The 21,347-nt window shown below is 44.8% G+C and overlaps 1 protein-coding gene across 3 annotated transcripts in view; it reads right to left on the reverse strand.

Annotated features, from left to right (window-relative positions):
* Nucleotides 1-4,857: 4,857 nt before the first annotated feature.
* The window catches only part of PIK3R3 (phosphoinositide-3-kinase regulatory subunit 3), a 91,357-nt gene continuing 74,867 nt past the window's right edge, over nt 4,858-21,347 (reverse strand). For 2 of the 3 annotated variants that reach the window (XM_019474166.1, XM_009287318.2), the window contains 8 exons: nt 19,948-20,046; nt 18,305-18,485; nt 17,360-17,485; nt 16,439-16,581; nt 15,106-15,282; nt 14,178-14,252; nt 13,661-13,831; nt 12,024-12,225 (listed from right to left, as the gene is read on the reverse strand). In XM_019474166.1, coding sequence (XP_019329711.1) covers nt 12,024-12,225; nt 13,661-13,831; nt 14,178-14,252; nt 15,106-15,282; nt 16,439-16,581; nt 17,360-17,485; nt 18,305-18,485; nt 19,948-20,046 — 1,174 coding nt within the window. Of the gene's footprint in view, nt 12,226-13,660; nt 13,832-14,177; nt 14,253-15,105; nt 15,283-16,438; nt 16,582-17,359; nt 17,486-18,304; nt 18,486-19,947; nt 20,047-21,347 lie in introns of all 3 variants that reach the window. The other variant, XM_019474165.1, reaches the window with a different exon arrangement.

A 21,347-nucleotide genomic window follows, 5' to 3' on the forward strand; every position in this document is an offset into this window, starting at 1 on the left:
CGCATCGGTGCCGGGAGGGGAGGGGGTAGAAGAGCCGCTGCTGCTCCTCTCCCCCGGCTGCCTGCCCACCACTGAGGGCAGGTATAAAACACCCAGAGATATTTATTCCATGAGTGATGTGCGTCCAAGTGCCCTTACATTCCTGCTCACCCCCTCTTCCGCCCCGATTCCTGTCTTCTCCTCATGTCTTCCCAAATTTTAGGCCAAAGTTACACTTTTTTTTAAAGCTATTTTTGTTGTCCTGGCCTATTTCATAAGCCGCACCACTCCATGAAACTGGAATTTCCCTCCAGCAGCTGCTTCTAGGTACAGGGGCTCATCATCTCTGCAGGGCTGGGGACACCCAGGTTTGGCCAAAGTTCCCCTTCCAGAAGCAAGGAGAATTGGGGCCCCCACATCCTCCAGGTCCTGTATCCTCCAGATCCCACAACCCAAGGTCCCAAATCTCCTGGGTCCCAAATCCCCAGGTCCCTCATGCCCCTGGATCTGCATCCCCAGCTCCCACCCTGAGGACAGGAGGGACTCCGAGGCTGAGTTAAATCCCTTTAACTCTGAAGTGTCTCACATCAGGCCAGTTTAAACCCTCTCCAGGTCTCAAACACGGTCACGTTGACTGGTTTCAGTGGATCTAACATGGGGTGGGAGGGGTGGCAATGGCCGAAGCCCAGCCCAGAAAGCTTGTCTGGGCTCTCGCTCAGCCCAGCAATGCGGTGGGGAAAGCTGCCCAGAACAGGCCGGCCCTGTGCAAAAATGGGAACCTGTGTTGCTGATGAAAAGTGCTTTCTTTGGGTAGGATGTTTGTGTTTCCTTTGGCAGAGCGGCCGGGGGAGCGTGCACAGCACCTGCCTGGGGCGGGTGGGCTGGCTCTGCTCCCAGTGCACCCATCCAGCCCCTTCCCTTAAAAGTGGGAGGAAAGGGAAAAGGTTTGGGAAACTCTCCAGCGCCGTTTCTGCTTGAAGCAGGCTTGTGGCTAGCGAGTGCCTCACCTGGGCAGAGACCTGCGATGGGAGCCCAAAAAGCCAGGGTCTCTCCCAGGACCCCATGCAGGAGCCCAGGGAGAGCTTTATTTGCCACCCTCACAGCATCCATGGGATGGAGGGGCACATCCTGGCCCCTGCCCTCCTGGCACCCCAGTCTGCCCAAGATGCTCCATTGCAGGACATGCTTTTGCTCGCCCCTGGGATCCTGCGACAGTTAATCCTCCTCTTCCTGCTCCTTATCCCCCTTCTGGGAACCACCCCCTGGATTGCTCTGGTTCAGGGCTGCATCAGGGCTTCAAGGCTGAGCCAGCTGGGCGTGAGGAGCCAGGGCCGGAGGCTGCCTGTGCTCCTCCTCCCGCTACAAGGGAGGTTTCAAGGCTCTGCCCTGCGCCTCAGGTTCGGTGGGGATGGGGAAGGGAAAGGGCTCTGGGGGCAGACAGCACTCCAGAGGAGAGCGGGAGCCCACGGGGAAGCTGTAGTCCGGCTTTGCTCCATGGTGCACAAGCCAGTGTTCAGGCTGGGGGAGAGCGGCTGGGCGGTTGTGGCTGTTTCCTGGGAGCCACCACTGACACCCAGGATGGGTTTAGGGGCAGGAGGGTGGGCAGCAGCCCGGGCCGGCGCTCTGCACCTTTCCTTCCCTGCTCCACTGTGTCCTCTGCCGCAGGGAGCACAAAGCCTGCAGCCGCCATGCAGAGGGTGCCCTGGCAGCTTGTCCCCTACCCATCTCTTCTCCACAAAAGCCAGTTTGATTTCCCAAGGGAGAAAGTTTTGCCATCAGAAAGTGCAGATTTGATGAAAATTCAGGGAGAAAATAGTAGCCAGTGAAACAGTTTATCTCAGTCAGGGTGAAGCCTCCATCCTTCCAACCTTCCTGGGCGTTTGGATTGTGTCAGTAGAGAAAGGCTAACGCTGGTGTGGGACTGCGCCAGCTGAACCAAAATTGTTGTGTTGGGTTTTTTCCCCCACCGAAAAAATTGTCCAGAGTCAAATTTTGTATTTTAACATTTTGTTCCAATTTGGATGAAACCCGGTGAGTGAGATGATGAGATTTCCCGTGAAATGGGGATTCTGGGTCCGTGGCCAAACCTAATTCACCAGTTTACTTGAAAGCTGCCGGCCCCTGCTCCGAGCTCGGACTTGATGCTCCAGGGAGGGAAATGCTGCATTCCACGTCTCGCTGGGAGGAACCGCGGCTCGTGGTCAGGGTGAACGCTCCTCCATCCTCCTCGTGTCTCCCCAGGGTTTGGCCAGGTCGTGCATCCCTGGAGGGGTCGCGCTCCCAGGGCATGCAGGCCGCACCCTCCTTCCTGGGCACCTTCCCACCTACCCAGCCCCCGGTCACGGTGGGGACTGGAGTGAGAAGCAGCCACCCCGGCTGCATTTCCATGCTCAGTTGCTTCGTTCATGGCAGATGAGCCTATTGTGTCCCATGCACCGGCCATGCATCTTGGAGCGGGATGGAGGGGACAGGCGACCAGGTCCCTCGTGGTTTCCATAGGGAACCCCCCCACCCTTTTGGGCAGCTCAGGGAGCCATGTAGCCCACTTTAGCTGCCTTGCCATTTATGAATGACTGTCTGTGGTACTTTCAGCTATGGCTCGTGGTTGTGTTGCTCCCCTTGCCCGGCAGCATGATGTCTATTAAACTAAACTATTAGACTAAAATAAGTCTATTTTGAGAGCTGAAACCAAGGAGGGGAAGCAGAGCAGCTTGGTCATTGCAACAAGCCCATGGCTTTCGAACCAAACCTTGATGGTGTGAACCGAATCCCGATGCCTTACATTGAGGCATTTTGGCTGGGAGAGGACTGGCTTTTGGAGATTTCCCCGCCCCCCTCCCCCCCGATTTTTTCCCCATGGGGAAGATCCTCCCATGAATCTCCCAGTGCAACCATCTCCTGCCCTGGGGGAACAGGAGTCCCATGAAAGCATCCCAGGGGCGTCTGTCCATTCATCCCACACCCCTACCCTGCGGTGCCATTCCCAGGGAGTGCCAGGCCATTGCCTGCCCCCGGGAAGGGTCCCTTTTGTGACTGTGGGGGGGAACCTAGGGGACTTGCAGGAAGCTCCGCAGCATTGCCGAGGATGGAAAAATCCCGGGGATCTGCCCTTTCTCTGAGAAGACATCTGAGCTGGGAGGTGTTTTTCTTTCCATCCAGTCAGCACAGCCGCTTGGAAATTTCCTACGCCAACTCCCAGCTGTAATGTTTTCATAACGAAACAACCCGTCTGGCAAAGCCCTGAAAAATGATTCGCCAATTAGTGACTTACATCTTTCCTGTAATTCTACCTCATTAGCCTTTATTAAAAAGAAATAAATTAAAAATAATAATAAAAAAGAGCCAGTCCCCAGAGTCGCCTTGCAGAGTCCTCCCAGTTTCTTGCTGATGTTTCCCCCTCGCTTTCCTCCCGCTTAGGTGCCCAGGGGTGCCGATTGCGGTGGACACCGGCCCGCAACGCTAGTCGTTGGGAGCCGCAGGGCTGCTGATGCCTCCGGGTGATGTTTTTGGGCCAGCCGCATCCCTCCAGTGCTATGCCCCATCCCTGCAGGCAGGACTACGGGGAGCACGTAGCAGGCAGAAGGGACCTGACCTGGGGGTGCTTTAAACGTGCGGCATCCTCCTTGCTGGGTGTAAAGATAGATGCCTGAGCAAGACCTCAGGGGCCATGCGGGTGCTCCCCGCTCCCCTGTGCCATGACCAGGGGCTTTTCTGCCCTTTTCGGTGCTCCCCGCCTGCTGGCAGAGGGGCCTGCGGCTCGGGCGATGGAGGGAATGCTGACTCAGCAGCCGAAAAGGCTTACTCGGCAATGTGAGAAAATGCTGGCACAGCATTTTTTTTTAAATGGCCGACTCAGCAGGTTGAAAAAACATTGCTCAGCAGTCTGCAAAAACGTCGACTCATGTGGTTGCAAAAACACCAAGCCGTTTGCAACCCCGTCCAGCCGAGCCACGCATGGACCAGTTCTGCCCCTGCCCTAATTTTCCGAGGATGCTGCTGTGGCATCCTATCTGACTCCCATGTTTGAGGGGTGAAGCTCCCCCAGGTTTGCCCTTGCCAGCCCTCAAGCTTGCCCAAGCCCAAGCCCTTTGGCTGGCCACCCTCGGGCTGCCCCGTGCGACTTGGGCTTCTCCCCAGCAGCTCCTGAGATCGCGAATGGGAAATGCAAAACATGCATATGGAGAGGTGTCTGCGGCGGTAACCCCCCATCCCCAAGCTCCCGTGGCTGCGGGGGGCTGTGCGGTCACAGCCTGGTACAGTAAATGTTGGGCCGTTGCAGAGCCTGGAGCTCAGCCATACAACACCGCTGCTGCACCGCGAGTGTGCCGGGACCCTCCTGCTAACGCCTGCGGTTGAAATGGAAGAAGATGGGCAATGTCACCCACAAACTCACCGATTTTTCAGTGGCCCCAGTGCCTGGTGCTCATGAAGGAATTGGGAAACCAAACGGTGATTTCCAGAACTCCTGCAAAATTAAGGATCTAGGCGAATTGATCCAACCAAGCTGGGTCTTTTGGCAGGCTGCTTCAGCCCTGCAGGCTCCCCTCTCCCCCCAGCACCAGGAGTGGCATCACCGAAGGAGGTATTCCCTGATGGCAGAGGAAGCAACGAGGCATGCAAGAACATTGCTGATTGCTCTTGCTCTCTCTAAAGACGCTGTAAAAGGAACAGAGGAAAAGGCTCCATGAAGGAGCGCACGTGTGCTACATGTATTCCTCCCTCGTCTCAGCCCCGAGAGGGTTTCGGGGCCTGGCTGCCTCAGTTCCAGCCGAGAGCAAATTGGACCTCTGCAAGTCTTCTTTTAAAGTCTCTGTTAAAGATGATGCTCATGGCCTCGGCTGGGAGACACAAACACAGCTAACACCATGACAGCCCGACCACACTGCAGTTCTGAATTTATTAGAAACAGCTGTCAGTACATCCTTCTAAAACATTACATGTCAATGTGCTTTATTGCAATTTTTTTATTGCATTTTTTTGATCTAGAGCAAGTAGGCCCAGGATGCTTAGTGTCTGGGATTTAAAAGCCCAACCATCTAGTAAAAGAAAGTACAGCAAAATTGTAACACACCTGGTGACAAGTACAGGGTTGCATTACTGAGCTAGAAACTACAGGATGACTTGTCTGAAAACACTAACATACAATTGGTTTCCTTATGAAGCAGTTTGTTTCTTTTCTTTAAAAGTTAAACTACATGGATTCCTTTTTTTTCTTTTTTTTTTTTTTCCCCGACTACACCATAAACGACAGAAGAACAGGTTTTACACAAATAACAAACAAGAGTACCAAAGTTACATGCTGGAATTCATCCGGAAAACAAAATAGTTCTATAGCTTCTGGAGAAGCAGGTTCTTAACAGATGCAGTTTCCCGTAAAGAAAATAGAAGTCAAAGAAAAGCAGAAACATTAATGCAAAGGTTGTACAAAGGAGTGTGCTGTTATTTCAGCCCTCGATACAAGATCAAACACCCACTCATGCTTTACATTGAACCACACCTTATACAAAGAGTCCACTCACAAAGGGACACGTACCAACACCACCCATTGCACATCAGCTCTGGACAGGGGGGGTCTGGGGGTCTACCGAAAGGCGCAAACGTTCACTGCATCTTGCAGGAGAGCAAGAGGGTTTCTTTTGCTAAACCTTTGCTTGGAACAACATTGAATGCTTTGTCCCAGAGTAAATAACACCCCAATTCAATTCGGTTTACAAATAAAATAGTAACCCCCCGAGGAAATCCAGAGTTCAGCATTTCAGAAGCACATATGCAAGATGAACACAATAAACTCCTTTTCATTTGACAAAACCAAACCCAAATCTGCCTAAACTCATGGCAGAATGTGCTAACAGTGACTTTTGTTTTATTTTTAAGGGGCAGTGCCACTTACAGCTAATGCATATAAATGTGTACGTGAATATATTTTACATATATCTATATACATACAGTACATATACACACACACGCGCACACACACACAGATGATGCAGACCATTACAATCCCATGGTGCAATAAACAGCCAGATATACAAAATTAACAGGTTTCGTCAAACATATCTTTGCTGGATGTAGAAGTCACTCACGAAAACAAAACAGACCAAAACCCCAGCCAGCCGACTGAACACGAACCCCCACCACACCCAACGGAGACCCGGGGGCAGCTCGCAGCTGGCCCAACATCCTACAACTCCCCTGAAGTGACGAGACTGATGCCAGGGGGTGATATTCACCCTTGGACACTTTTTTTTTTTGTCTTTGGATGCAATCATTTTTCCAAACGATCCCGAGCCCCTTGCCACAAGCGCTTGGCAAGCGCATGGGTACAGCGCTGCTGAATACAGGGGGAAAATCTCAGCCCCCTCGTTTGCCAACGCCGATCTCACAGAAGCAGTCCCAAAGGAAGGTGGTGGAGGGGGGCATCAAATTAAAGCTGCTTTCTCTAATACAGGTCGATCAACAGGGCCTTCTTTCGATCAATAAGGGCCCAGTCTTGCTTTTTTTTTGCCTCTGAAGCTCGTATTACATTTTTTAAAGGCAAGTTTTAGAACCAATGGTGAGTCTAGTCATAAAATATGCCGAGCCTATGCCAATAGCAATAAAAAAAAAATGCAAATTCTGCATTAATTGTATGGAGCCAGCCCCAAAGACCAGCACTTCAAGCACTGTCATCATCTAAACAGTTAACAAGCTCAAGCTCCCTATCTCCTCCTGTGAACAAACGGGAAGGAGTTGAAAAGATTTCAAGAGATTTTTTTTTTCTTCCCCTTCCCATTCGGTGGAAAGTATTTCTGCCCACAGAATGCAAGATTCACAAAAATGTTGGACAAACTTCATCTAACCCCATCCAAAGCTACTCCTCACGCAGTACTTACTTAACTAGCCGAGCTGCTTCACAAACAGGCCCACATTTATTTGGGCTAGTAACTCGGTTCCTTTCTCCTGGCTGCACAGGTTGTGCCAAGGGAAACGAGGGGATCAGCAATGCGAGTTCCCTCCCAATACAGAAAGAGGAGCAAGTCCTTCTATTAATTTCCTATCTCCTTGCATGCACATTTAAGGAGAGTACAACTGATTATTCCAAAGGGAAGGGTCTGCTCTGGCACCTCCTCTTTCTTTCGTGGTTCAAGGCGGAGGTCCTACTTCATGGTCTGTCTACTGCCTCATTGAACTACAACCAAAGGGACACTAAGATGCTGACCCTTCCTCTTCGTTAAAGCTATTTGCTTTGAACACTGAATTTGATCAAGCCTAATCCTCCCCCCCGCCTCCCGAGTATCTTTGTTCTATGGGAACATTTTGATTTTGCTGTTCCGAAAGCAGAGGTTGCAAATCAATATAAGGAAAGTACATGTAAGAAAATCTGATTTTAAACATGATCTAAACAAAACAACCCCCAACCCATCATAGTGCTTTGTAAAACTGCATTTTGAACCTGTCTCTTACGCCTCCTGATCCACAAACAGTACCTGTTTTATGTCTGCACAATGCAGCAAGCATACAAGACTCACTAACATTTCAGATTTTTATTCCCTGTTAGTGTAACAAAAATAAAAAATAAACAGACATTCAAAAACAGAAGCGAGATTGTTCAAGTACCAAATAAGGGGCTTTTCCAAACTTAAGGTGTGACACTCCTATAGCAATTCTGCTGTTTTAAACAGCCACAGCGTTCAGTTGCGGACACGGTGCCACCCAAGCCTGCAGAGCGCCCAGGATTTCAGGCAATCGAGACGCTCCTCCTTCCCCTGTCCTCCCCAGAACAGCATTAAGTGTCAACATTCATTTCCACAGTCCCCATTACAGTTGCCTGGCTTTGCGAAGGACAAACTTTCATTTTTGCCCCGCTGTGACTAGAATTCAGGTATGGTTAAATACAAGCTCTTTTCCTGGGAATGGCTTTCGGTTGTGGAAGTCTTGCTTACACTAGTGTCAGCAAGAAAAGAATCAGGCCCATCACATTAAATGGAAAACTTCTTGACCATCTGCCACATCAAGAGAGATGAGTGTGGAAAGAGCATTTTATTTTTGGCATAAGACAGAGGGCTGTATTGGATATAACTCTAGATTGCAACTACCAACAGTGCAAAGCAGCGACCCAATCCACTGCTGATGAGAATTAAAAAAACCAAAATACAACCCCCAAATCTAGAGCACTCCAGTATCAGAAGGTGGACAATCACATATTACTGTTTCACATGCTAGTGAAACATCTGTCAGGACATCCCTCTGTTTCTAGGTTGGTTCTTCCCATGCTAACATAGTAATGTTATCAATAAAGAAACTAGTGGGAAAAGATTTGTAACTCACTAACTTCAAAAACATGGCACTCATGGCTGATGCAATGGGGCCAATGGCAACTGTGGAAGTAGACCTGATTTCCATCCATACGAATACAAAATACTGAATCACCCCTGATCCCTGCAAATATACTTCAAAACAGATTAGAAGAAACTGTGCATATTTGAGTTTCAACATCCCCCCCCTCATTTAACACTGTGCAAAAGTTTTTATTTAAGTCTACATATATATTTAATACAATGTGGGTCAATGAGATCAGTCCTCCTCTAACTGCAGTCCACTAACAGACAGCTCCTACAACAGTGAGATTATTTCCCCCTTTCCACCTGACGTTTTGACTCATGAAGCCGAAACCTTCTCGCATCTTACTGTTTTAAAAGAACTTGAGTTCCTTTGTTTTGCCTTTATGTTCACATTTCCTGTATTTGTTTTAGGCTTAACAGCTGCTTTTCATACCAGGGTGTAATCCTGCACTGCACAGGCCCATTTCTGATTTCTCAGTCATGCAAGTGTAGAACAGCTCCTGGAAGCTGTGGGTTCTCACAGGTCTAACACTACTGAGCAAACAGAATTAGGCCGAGCACAGCAGGACCAAGCCCTTGCCCTGTGGATCACACCAGCTACATGTGTCAGTTTTACACCCATTTTCATTTGCCCTACGAGTGCAAAAACGGATGCAGAAAGAATCTGTGACTCTCACGTGCCATTGCAAAGGGGAGCAATCGTAGGAGCTGGGACTTCAGGTGCCTAAACCAAACACAGAGATACAGTGGCAAAACACAGCCTCAGAGAGACTGCTGAGGATAGCAGAGCCAAATACAAGGAATGTGGGCTTAGTCTGCCCATAGCCCTGATCTGAAGGTTTGGGCAAAACAGAATTTCAAAGAATGCTTCAAGATGGCTTATTGGCTCTGAGTCCATCATTTGTAGCAAATGCATCACCTGTGATCAGCAAGGAGATCTCAGAGAGCAAGGGGCCAGAATCCCAACTCACTCACACCACTATAAAGCCAAGCTACCTTCACAGACGCCAATGGAATTACACTGTATTTACCTTGGCAGAGCCGGGGCCAGAGCCTGGACTAAGACCTCACAGGATCAGTCAGATTCCACCACAGGGAAACTTCAGACAGTCCCGCTTTGCCGTCCCACTGCTGTCAGTACTGCGAGGGTGTGCCAGGATTTATGAGCCTGAAAGCAGACCTGCGCTTGTTTAAAACAAAACTGAGCCCTATCTAAAAGTGGGGCAGATGTGAAACACTTCAGCCAGGTTGTCCCTGTCACAAAAACAGGGATCAGAAATACATGCCCCATCAGCCTCAAACATTAACATTGTAAGAGGAGAGCCCAGCGAGATCACAAAGGCAAAGAAAACAATCAGACACTCCTCTCACACAGGTTTTTCCACAGGCATGAGGCACCTGGCTATCATTTGTACCTTTGAACTGATTTCCCTCATCAGGCATTTGGACTCAGCCCAGCACCAAGGGAACACTAGATGCACAACAGGTGTGAGAATGACAGCTTTACAGCTACCAGATTAGAACTGCAAATTATCCAAGAGGTAGGGCAAGTTTCTTCAAAAAGAAAAATTTCCTTAAAAAGAAAAATTTCTATGTCCGTATACTACTGAGGAATCCATTCCAGATTTTCCACTAAGAGCAAGGGCTACATCTCATTTTTCCTTTTCTTGGGGAAGTGGGAGAGAAGGGACACATGAGCAGATGTGGGTCACTTTGACATAACAACTTGCATGAATTTTCTTCTCCTCTCACCCAGTTTTGGTTAAGTTTTGTAGTGTTTCATTTAATTAGAAAAGTGGCATCTACAGAAATCTTTGCCTCAAGGTTGCACTCTGGCTGATTACAAAGTGCCTAGGATGCATCAGGGTCATTAGTGCAAAATAAAACATCTCACAGGCATGCCAGGCCACCAGACTACCCTTCCTGCAACGGCTGTCAGTGCTCCAGCCTTGTCATTTCCCTGCTTGCAAATTCATGACATTCAGCAAAATAATACTTCTAGTGTAAACAAACATCAACAAGCCTGGCACTACTGCCCAGGCATTATAGAAAAAACCCCATTTGAACAGGAAATAAGCCCCAGGGTCAGAAACGGGTCTAGCACATTCTCAGACCTGCATGACTGTCTGCTTCCTGTCCTGCACAATGGGTGCATTGCAAGGGAACCGCTTCCAGTAATAGGAACAAAAGTAACTTTCAAGGTTGCACACTGAACAATTACTTTGCCAGTTGTGCTTTGATGCCAAGTGGTTGAGTTTGCCAAATTTAGCTCTTTTTCATTTTAGAAGCTTAAGGAATGGAAATAAGCTGCTTTGTATACTTTCCAGGGAGAGGATTTATTGGATGATTGCTATACTTGATGAAGCCCAGGACTACCCACTCTAGTATTTGACAGCAGCCCTTGCCAAAGGATGGTACCAGACATCCAATAACTGAGGAGTATGGCTCTCTTACCTTCCTGTGTTTTGCATCATGTCCCAAATAACTACAAGGGAATTTAGATTACACCAGTGTAAAATCTTGCTTGGCTGCAGTGGTGTGAGAGTTCAGAACCTAGCTTGGAAAGAACAAATCAGAGGAGATCTATAGTTAGCATGCTCACTTCTATACAACTGGAAATGACTACACCTCATGAAAGAATTTGGTACAATAAGCCATCCAGAAGCATTTGATTGCACCTACCTCTTCTATACCAAAATCAAGCATTACAAGAGTGTGTCATTGTTCAGCAAGAGAACTGCAACAGGTGAGTGCAAGCTTCATTCTAGTTTACATTCTGAAGCACAGTATCATAAAAACTGAAAACAGAATCCCAAGCTGAGGAATGGGAGGAAGTGGGGGGGTGAAGAAAGAGGAGAGCGAGCAATTACATCAGATCAGACAAATTTAGTGTTTTGAAGCCACACAATGTTTAGCTTTTCCTTTTATTTGTTTCAAGTTTTGGTGTAGAAAAAAAAATGTGCGGATGCTAATGCAACCTTCCCCATAAGTGCTCAATCTAGCAACGAACAAAGTTTTGGTGTGTTCAATTTGGTTATAAATGTTTCCTTTAAGTGAAGACCGGTAGTGCCACTGAAACCAAAACTTTGTTACTGTTGGCAAAAAAAATAAAGCAACTTTTCTTTACAAGCATTTTTCCATTTAAATAAAAACCTGAAGCTTTCCCATAATTCCTTTGGTCTTCTCTCACCAAATTCCACGCTACCTCAAGACAAGCCCTCTTTTGGAAGTTCGGCTGAATCGCAGTGAAGCTGCTAAAATTAACAGAGAAGAATTGCTGTGGTAGAGTTGCCCCCCTAGTTTCTTGGGAGTTTAAGACTGAAAGACATTACTGATGCCTCAAACAGAGGCTTCAAATTGTCTCTACGAGAACAAGAGAAAACTAAATCCAATTAGAAGTTCCACTGAAGGTGCCTGGCAAAAAATTATCTCCATAAAATGATGTTTTGCTTCCAGTATTTTTGTATGCATTGTGTTGAGTTCATTCCCCTCATAAGGAAACAAAAGTATCAGTGTAAAAGCACAGCTGAGCTTTTAAGGTAGCACCAGGACACCTACACCCAAGTTGTCGTCTTGTTGCTGCTAGGCCTTTTTTTGATTCACATTCACAGAATCACTTCTTGTGCAAAACAAGCAGTCTAAGGAGAAAGAATGCCCTCCAAGTTCTAATAAAAATTGTAGAAAAGAATCCAAGATAGCCAACGCTTTCCTCCTCCCCAAAATTTATCTGCAGAGAGAGGGGGGCATCTGTGCGTAGACAGGATAGGCAAGCCTGACATTTAGGGAATCGTTGTGTTGGACAAGGGATGTCTGCTGGTAATGAAGAACCAAATCTTTAAGTGTGCTGTACAGGTTATACGGTTCTGCAAACCCGTAACCTCTTGGAGTGCTGTAGATCACACAGTGTTTCACTTCTCCATCAGCTCTGCAAGGAAAGAAACCAGAAGAGTTTTACATCAAAGGACAAACCCAAAGCGACAGTCTATTAACAATTAACTAATGCAGCAACCCTGCCAGTCACTAAATTACATAATGGAGGATCCAGCAGATGCAAGTTGAGGAGATTAATATGGTCTGTGAAGAAACAGTGCTTCAGGGCACGCGATTAAACACTCTTGCATAATAATCCACATAAGAGGCCTCTTCTATCCCAGCAGTACAATTCCCTACTGCATTGTTCTCCAAATGTTTCTTGGAAAAAAAAGTCAAGAGCTTAGCCAAGAAGATAAGCACCTGAAGTCAGCTATGACATTGTGCTCAACTTATCTGGAAACCTTTCCACTGAGTGAAGAAGCCAAAACCCACAAATTCTTAGGACCTACAGAGTATTTCATGAAATGCAGCACTAACCTTCAGTGGGCATTTTTTAATGTTAAGCGTGGCACGGGTTCAAGTCGGTTCATTATCTGAAGTCAAAGCGACTGAGTCCCTAACTTGGCAAAACAGTTACTGCAACACAGTATTTCCAAAGCTCCTAGAAAAACTTATCTGCCAGAAAGATCGAGTATTATGTAATCCCTGTACTGGAGCCTATTACAACCCAAGTCACATGTAGGAACAGGTTACGTTATGCCATCCCTTTGCTAGCTTGTAGCGTGATACCAAGCAAGCGAAAAGTATCTGACGAACCCATCGCTTCAGTGACTGTGACAAACAGTATCTTGAACATAGCAGATACTACAATCTTCAGTTACCTTGAGGTGATATACCTTCACATATTCATTTCTTGGACTTGCTTTCAGAAGCAATTAACCTCATGTGAAATAAATCAGTGAAAGCCATTTTGCACTCCAGAATAGGCTTGAAGGGTTTTTAAATAATGGAATCAAAGTACTTCTGACCTCCATTACAGCAGCATAAATGAAGTGAAACACAAGAAATCAATACAAGGCTGTGTGAATGTCAAAAAATACCGCTCACAAATAATGTCTCCTCTGAAGCATCACCGTTATCTTAAACATACAAGAGAAAGCATCTAGAGTTGGCCATGTCTGAAAATGAGAACGGAAGATGTTACAGCTTTACAGCTCTGTTTTTCTTCCTCCCGCGTGTCCCTTGGCAGGGAAGAATATGGGAGAATTCAGCCTTAATTTACTTATGACTGTAGAGCTTCAAGTTGGGATACTTCAGAATTTTGTACTAGCTGCTGTGGTGACTGAAGAGACTGCTAGGACTAAAGTTATTACACATTCAAAGCACATGTTTGCAACAAAGCTTTTACCATGCTAGTCCTCCTGCAAACATGCAACGTGTTCCAATGGGTAGGCCTAGGCTAGGCCTGACTTTTGATCTCCAAAATATAGAGCTGTGGTAAATATCTATGAATTGAGTAGTTAGAACAAAAAGGAAAATAGACTTACACCACAGAACAAGCATAACATCCTTTCTTGCTACTCTCTCGAATTAAAAATGCTCCATCAGGTTTCCCACAGAGCAAGTCTTCTGCTTGGATACGGTTGAGATCCCCAACAAACCAAGTTTTCTCATCATGATGTGGCAAGTTTTCATCTTCTTCATTCACAAAGTACGTGCTGAAAGAGAGGATAAATTTAACTCAACCAGTGGTCAGTAAAGGAGTTAATAAGCAGTGATTTATTTTTGCAGAAATCAAAGAAATACCAGAACACACCCAAATTGGGAGGTCAGGCTCTTAATAGAGAGATGTTAAAGGCTTCAACTTAGAACTTAATTGTTCCAACCTTGTTTAATCCTAAATGCGTCAGCTTCCCCTAGAGAATTTCTCCCTTTTTCTGCAGTCCTTCCTTTTTCTATAGTCCTTTACTGAGAAACTGGTGTTTCGTATTACCAACCCCCACAAGAGAAAACACTTATTAATGGAACACTTCTCAGTAAAATTGTATGTATAATGACACTTACTCATCAATATTTTCATTTTTGATCCCCAGCCAGTCGTTTATTCGCTTCTGTCTCACCCCTTTGTGATTGAGCCATCTGCCAGAAGAGAAGAGCATTAATACATTACTTCAGAGTACATGTACGGGTTTTCTTACTGAGCAAGCTGAAGCTCAGACACAAGGTCCCACAAAGAAACAGTCTGCAGCTTAGCTTGTTCTCCAGTAACAAAAGCCATAGAAAGACCACAGATTCCATGAGTGCTTCCTTGCATCGTCTTCTGAGATGCCCCCTTTACTGGGCAAGAGCAAAGAGAAACCATGAAGCAATCTCTTAAATGGAAAAAGAAGAGGGTACAGCTGAGGAAGAGGTACTGCCTCTGCACAGTGCAGGCCAGAAAGGAAGTGGAATACAAATTGTGACAGCTGCCTGTGTCTCTTGGGAAAACAAACTGGGTATTCCCACTGGCTTCTCCTAACCTCCTAACATCACCTTCTGAGACAGTGTGTTTCCCTCTGTCTTCTGCCAGAATCCTAGTGCACTGAGTCCAGCCCAAGGACATTAGGAGCTGGGTAACAGGGGTGTCAGTGAAACCAAGGGTGGGTACAAGCAACATCTGCCACACCTAGCACAAAAAGTACTAAGCTCTGTTGTATCAGCAGGCACAGGTTTTGTTTATAACTTATTTCTCTTAAATGTTTTATTTACAGGAGTTGCAGAATGTGCACTAGTTGAGGCAAGCTCTTTTAAGTCTGACAAGAGCATAATAAAGGAATGAAGTCATGAAGAGGCCAACCAATTACTCAGACATCCCATGCCAGAATGTAGTACCTTAGCACTCGCAGAACTTTGGTTATGAAAAGAAAGTTAAATTCCCATTATCCTGATAGAAACAGTCATTAATCAGGTTAATCAGAGACACTATTCTGAAGTACAGGTCAGGTTTACTTACACAAGATACTGATCTCTGATTTTGCGGAGCTGAATTAGGTCAGGCTTGATACTATTCATTTTCTTATCAGTCTCCCTGTTGTCCAGAGCTTGCTTCTTCAAATCTTGTTCCAGGCGCATTTTACTATCATGGATCTCACCCAGGCGTGATTTTAATTTTTCATAGTTCATCATTATCCTGCAAACAAGTTTAATATTTGAGAGGTGAGGTCAAACCAGTCTAGAAGGACTGAACCTTACCGGTAGCACTTACATAAGAGTATCACAAGAACTACTGTAACAGCAGCTCCTCCCTTTGACCACCTCATCTTAACATGAAAATTACTGTAAGAGTGCCAGAAAAGACCTCTTGCCAGAAGACCTACCACCCTTTTGCATAGTTTGAACCTTCAGTTTACCTTAATATATTTCCTTCTGGCAGAGATGCAGGAACAAATTATCTCTAGGAGGGTAAACTAGAACAGATTCCTCCTTCACTGTCAGATTTATTTTTTGATATATCAATTATGCAATCCCACCATAGGTATCAGTACTAGCAAGATTTCAAATGCAGACTTCAGTTACTGATCAAGAGCTACCAGGAAGTAACACTGCCTGTCTCTTCATTCAAGATCAGTTCACAGGTTTGGTACAATTCAGGAAAATAACGTATTTCCCTTGTTAATTGCTCTTTAGTCAAAATGAAGCACCACAATCGCATAGTAAGATTGTTACAGGTAACTGTTTTCAGTCTAAAAATCTTCTTGAGGTTACCCTACCGCGATTCATAAAGCACTGTGTCAAGTTAGGCATTACACCTGGCATTTCTTCAAAGGCCCAGATACAGCTTTTTCTGCTAGTATCTTCACAGAAGGGCAATCTCAAATGAGGCCCTTACTGAATTTCTGTTTGATGACCACTATACACTACCAAGTAGTGGCAATTAAATACTCATCTTCTTCGAAAGTGACTGACTATGGACTATGAGATTTACCAGATCTATGCCCATTTTGCAGTTCACAAGTAAAGATTTTTCTGAATTATATTCTCAGCAAATCCAAATAGAAGTGGGATAAGCAAATGCAGCTAATTATTACCTGATCCTCATCACAGTATCTTGATTTACTGAAGTTAAGAGAGAATAATCCAGAGATCTCCCACCTCTTCTGTCTACAATGCAATTCCCCGACAGAAGAGGGCTTTACTGAAAGTTCAGACACCGTGGGGGAAGGTCTCAGAGTAAATACTGAGTTTAAAGTGTTTTATATGATGCAATATTATATAAAAGAATTTCATGGGAGCGTCAATGTGGACACTAGTTCTTCCTTGTAAGCAAACACAACCTGAGAGCCTACCGTTCAATTTCTTTGTCATTCCCCTCCCTGCGAAATCGCTCAATGTACTCTTTGCTGTATCGCTCTTGTGAGTGGCACTGTTCCTCAAATATCTTAATAGTTTCATTAAATGCTTCAATTGCGGTCCTCTTCATCTGAATTTCCTATGTGAGGAAAGAGTCCTTCATCATTTGTTCATGATACAGATGACAACGCAAGACTCAATTATGTTCCCTAAATTGAGCGAGAAGATGAACTTTTCTTCCCCCCCCAAGTCAAAGTGTGATTAATCAGTTATTTAAATTTAGTCAAATGTCCGAGTAGAGTCAGGGAATTACAGGGAAGACTTACTCCCTGTACGTCTACTCTCCTCCCCCACACAACGCTCTCTATTAGGCTGCAAACCCCTCAAATATTTTAGTCATATTTTCCATCTTAGTTTGCAGGAAAACTGCCAGCAAACCTCCTCCCATATATGAACTATCTTATTTTACAAGAAGCAGTCCAAATACTGTGTTCACACTTCTTTAATGCATAATATCTGGTATCTGATTTGAACATGACTTCATAAAAAACCTGGACAAACCCCTCTACGATTTTCACTGCAGCATACAGCAGCTGGAAATACTCAGCAGCCAAGGAAGAAGTTTGCAGTGCAAAGCTTGCAGGTGATGGCTTTCTCCACTGCTCTACCTTATACTAGGAAGCTCAGTTCCTCTTTCTTCCTTGCCCCACACCATACCTCTAGGACTATCAGCAACAAGTAATGTTCACTGTTTCCATCAACTTTGAAACCACCTTGCTCTATTCCACAATTTACTAAGTTCTTCCTTGTATTTTCTGACCTTGGACTGCCGTATTAGCTGCAACAGCTTAAAATAATTTTCTTTACTTTTTAAACAACAAGAAACAGACTCTATAGATAGCTAGAGTAAAACCAACCTGTGATGTTCTGGTATATTCTTCATACAATTTGTCGTACTCTTTACTCTTTTCCTGATACTGAGCATGGTATTCTTGAAGCTTTTTACCTACTGCATCTATATTATCTTCTTTCACCAACTGATCCTGTACATACAAAAAAGCTATTAAGTCTTTGAGCAAAGCAGCTTTTCCTTAAGAGTATTCGTTTGTCCACTTATGCATATTTGCGTTTTACAGCTATTAGCATCATTTTTATAATCAGGTTTCTGCAGAACACAAACCGTATCTAAATCCCCTTTCCTCCATGCAACAAGTTCCACAGTTTACAGACAGTAGGAACTGGAACTATGGGACACCAAGAGCTATGCCAAAATACTAAGCTTCCAAAAAACACACTCCAGCTTAGGTCTAGGATTGCTATCCCCTACTGGAGAAAGGAGGAAATGAATTGCTTGGAATCGGAAGGTAAAGATCAGAGTATTTTTTTCCCCAAAAGCTCTGCAGTTCTTTTTCCTTAATGCAAGACAATGTCTCAGGCTACTGAATAAAACTTTAAAAAATATTCTTGAAAAATTTAGATGTCTATGCACAGAACGAGCAGCTGCATGGCTCATATGTGCTTCAAGGGCAACGCTGTCTAAAACAGCGCCCCCTGGGTTCATAAGGGTCCAAGGGGGAAAAAAAGGCTTCTCGGGCTCAAGTCTACTGCGTATCAGGGTTTCACTTCTCTATTGGACTGCTCGGATGGAGACTGGAAACTTGATAAAATGAAGAAGCTTAAATGGCTAGACAATATGGAAGACCCATTATTATAAGCAAAGTGAGGTCAAATGTGAAAACTCACTTTTTTTTTCAGTTTAAAAAAAAATCAGGCTTCACATAGATAGAAAACAAAATCATTACACATTTGCAATTTTTTTCTTGTCTGCACTAATAGCTATTGGGGTCCGATGAAGATCTTACCTGCTGGTACCGGGACACTGGATACATCAACTTCACATCAAGCTTCGGGTTATACTGAGCCAGAGACTCATTGCGGTAGTGGTTAATCAGTTCCACAACTGAACTAAATGTCAGTGGATCAGAAAAGCCGTATTTTCCATCCCGATGATAGATCTTTATCAGTTTATTGTTGCCACCCTTCCTGTAAAGTGGTACAGTAACTTAGAGGTTTTACTGTGTACCTCCTATCCCTCTTCAACAGTAAGGCTGCTAACAAAAACACCAGTGAAATTCCTGGACAAGTGGCTGTCTGACACTGTACACCTTCATAATGATTCTTTACATACTAGCAGATATTGGTAGTTTAAGAGTCAATACACACAGAATTATCAGCCGGTATTATTTGAACAGGAGCAAAGCCCAAAGTAAATCTCTTCCGATGTGTTCATTCTGGAGCCAGCTTATGGTATTTAAGACCTAGCTTTGCCAGAAGTTTTGCAAGGGAAAAGGAGGATGCTGAAGGCTGAATAAAGGAGCCATATGAAAACCCAAACCCACAATTTCCTGCAATTTGGGGTCACTAATAGTATACAACTGAGTATACATTTATACAGTGATTAACAAGTCTTTTGAGTTATGGATGCTAAGACAGGATATACAAACCTAAACAAAACCCTTTGAGGATTACAAGATGGTTGTAAGTTTAGGACTTTACATTATCCAGATTTATACATTCTAGTGGTTTCCACAAATATAGTGCTTATTTCTTCCTTTTTTCACCAGCAGACTGTTTAGACAATATCCTGTCCTTCCTGCACTCTCAATTTTGGTTCCTAAAGACATCTGTGTTTAGCAAAATAACCAAATCATGCCAAACCTTAGTGCATAAGCCGTGAACTTCAAGGCAGAAGTCAAAGCAGAATTTAAACTACACCCTTGGGGTCAAACCTGCCATTAAGACAATGGAATTTCACGGCAAGATCAAATATCTACCATATCATAGCAACTCCCAAAGGTGTGCTACAGAGGCAGCGGCTCATGCACCTTGCCTGTTTGCCTCAAGCAACCAATCTTGGGAGCCTGGCAGAAGCAAGCGGCTGGACAGGCTGGGCAAGGTACCAGCAGCTAGTCACATGAGGTCTGCTGCCTAACTGCAGTAGACAGGGCTGGGGCAGCTCTGGGAAGTCTGCCACTTGCAGGCAATTTTAATGAAGAAAGGAACATGGCTCCAATTCAATATTTCCTAAACTTTAGATCAGAAAGCACAAGATACTCTTTTTACAGAGTCACTGTTCAATTCTCCAGAGCTGCACACTGACAAGATATTCAACACACTCCTATTAATCAAAGCCCTAGTTTATAAATACCTTTTACCTTAGCAGTTCTGAAACTATGAAGCACTACTGAGTGGCTCTCCTCCCCGAGTCCCATCTAATCTACACAGATATCCTTACAGTGGTGTTTAGTGAGGGACAGGATTCAATGCACAGAACAGAACCAACTATCAGACCTGGCTATTTATTTGCTCATTCTGTGATCTGCAGTACCTTTGGGAATGTCTCTCAACTTGAGCCACGTCAGCTTTACACAGCCACTGCTGTCATTGGTATAGCAACTAGCTACTCAGGGTTTTACTATGTGAACTACAACTGCTCAATGCTTACCGTAATGTCAGAGTGTAGTCTCCCTGCATCTTGGTTGATGCATCACGCACCAGGAATGTTCCATCTGGCATGTCTCGTAATTTGTCATTTACTTCTTCCCTAGAGAATGGAAAGGAAAGCAAAATTAAAAGCATTAAGGACACGATCATCTTTGCCATAGGTATCAGTATTGGAGCCAGCAACACCAGCATGCGTAAGGAGTTCAATCTTCAAAATATCAGGCAATCTTCTTTCATACTCAGGCTCTCCAGTCTTTTAGGCCATCTAAAGCAAGTCTGAACTTGTCTAATATACTAAAAAATAGCAGCTGCAGTCAACTGCCACTTAGGAAGAAGTCTCTGTTTAAGCAACAGTAGTGGCTATGTCTCAGAGTTCACCACTTTTCCCCGTAATCTGCTCAGGTTTTAAAGTCCACACTGGAAACAGGTGCCCTTTGAGAAGCCAGTCCTGACCTCCTAAGAAATGGTCTCTAGCATCATAGCTCAAAGGTGTCTAGAGTTTAGCAGTTTTGGTCTCAAGAGACTCGTTATTGGCTTAACTCTGATCTTATTTACAGCAGTTTTAAACTACTACAACCTTGCTAGCTTCAGTGCAACTTTTCCTTATTTACAACTGAAGCAAAAGGATACTCAGTCCAGAGCTTTAAGCTAAATCAAGAAACCTTTTAGTGAAAGTGAGTACCTGTAAGCATTAAGAAAATTATTTCAGCTGAAGAGTTAAGTGTCTTGCCAGGTTTGACCATCTCACCCAGATTACGTATTTCACTTTAGAACAGCTCCCTCACAGGTTCTTAGAAGCACTAAGCACTTTTCAATACAATCATTTGGAAACTGAAGTTTATCAGGTAGCCTCAACGTTATCTAAGTGAGGTAGGATGCCTACTTGAATCTTACAAAGAAAAATCAGTAGCAGCTTTTTTTGCTCAAATACTAAGGAACAGAAGTATACTTACAAAATACCCTTAGTTTTGATTTAGCTACCTGAAAACCATTCTGTTAGTAAAACTGACTCCTATTACGTGTCATGTGCATATCTGCTTACTCCTCTCAGAACGTATTACACATTGGACCCAGTTAACTCAAATGGCCTTCTTTTTGAATGGATAGATATGATCTAAGGGCTTGGGCTTATGCCTGCAAGTTGCACCCTGGAGCTCGTGACAAAATTTTCAGCACAAGTTCTTGACCGAAGAACATGGCTCCTGCCCTGACAGCCCGATGCAGTCCGTACCTGCTGGCCATGAAATTAGGGTCATAAATAATTCCATCTTTACATGTGTGTGTATCACATTTTAATCTCATTAAGGTGAAGCTCAAGGGCAGCCTGGGCTGCAGTGACCACGAAATGGTGGAGTTCAAGATCCTTAGGGCAGGGGGGAGGGCGCACAGCAAGCTCACTAC

The sequence above is a fragment of the Aptenodytes forsteri genome, unplaced genomic scaffold, assembly GCF_000699145.1.
Source record: "Aptenodytes forsteri isolate BGI_AS27 unplaced genomic scaffold, ASM69914v1 Scaffold119, whole genome shotgun sequence".
Taxonomy (NCBI): Eukaryota; Metazoa; Chordata; class Aves; order Sphenisciformes; family Spheniscidae; genus Aptenodytes; species Aptenodytes forsteri.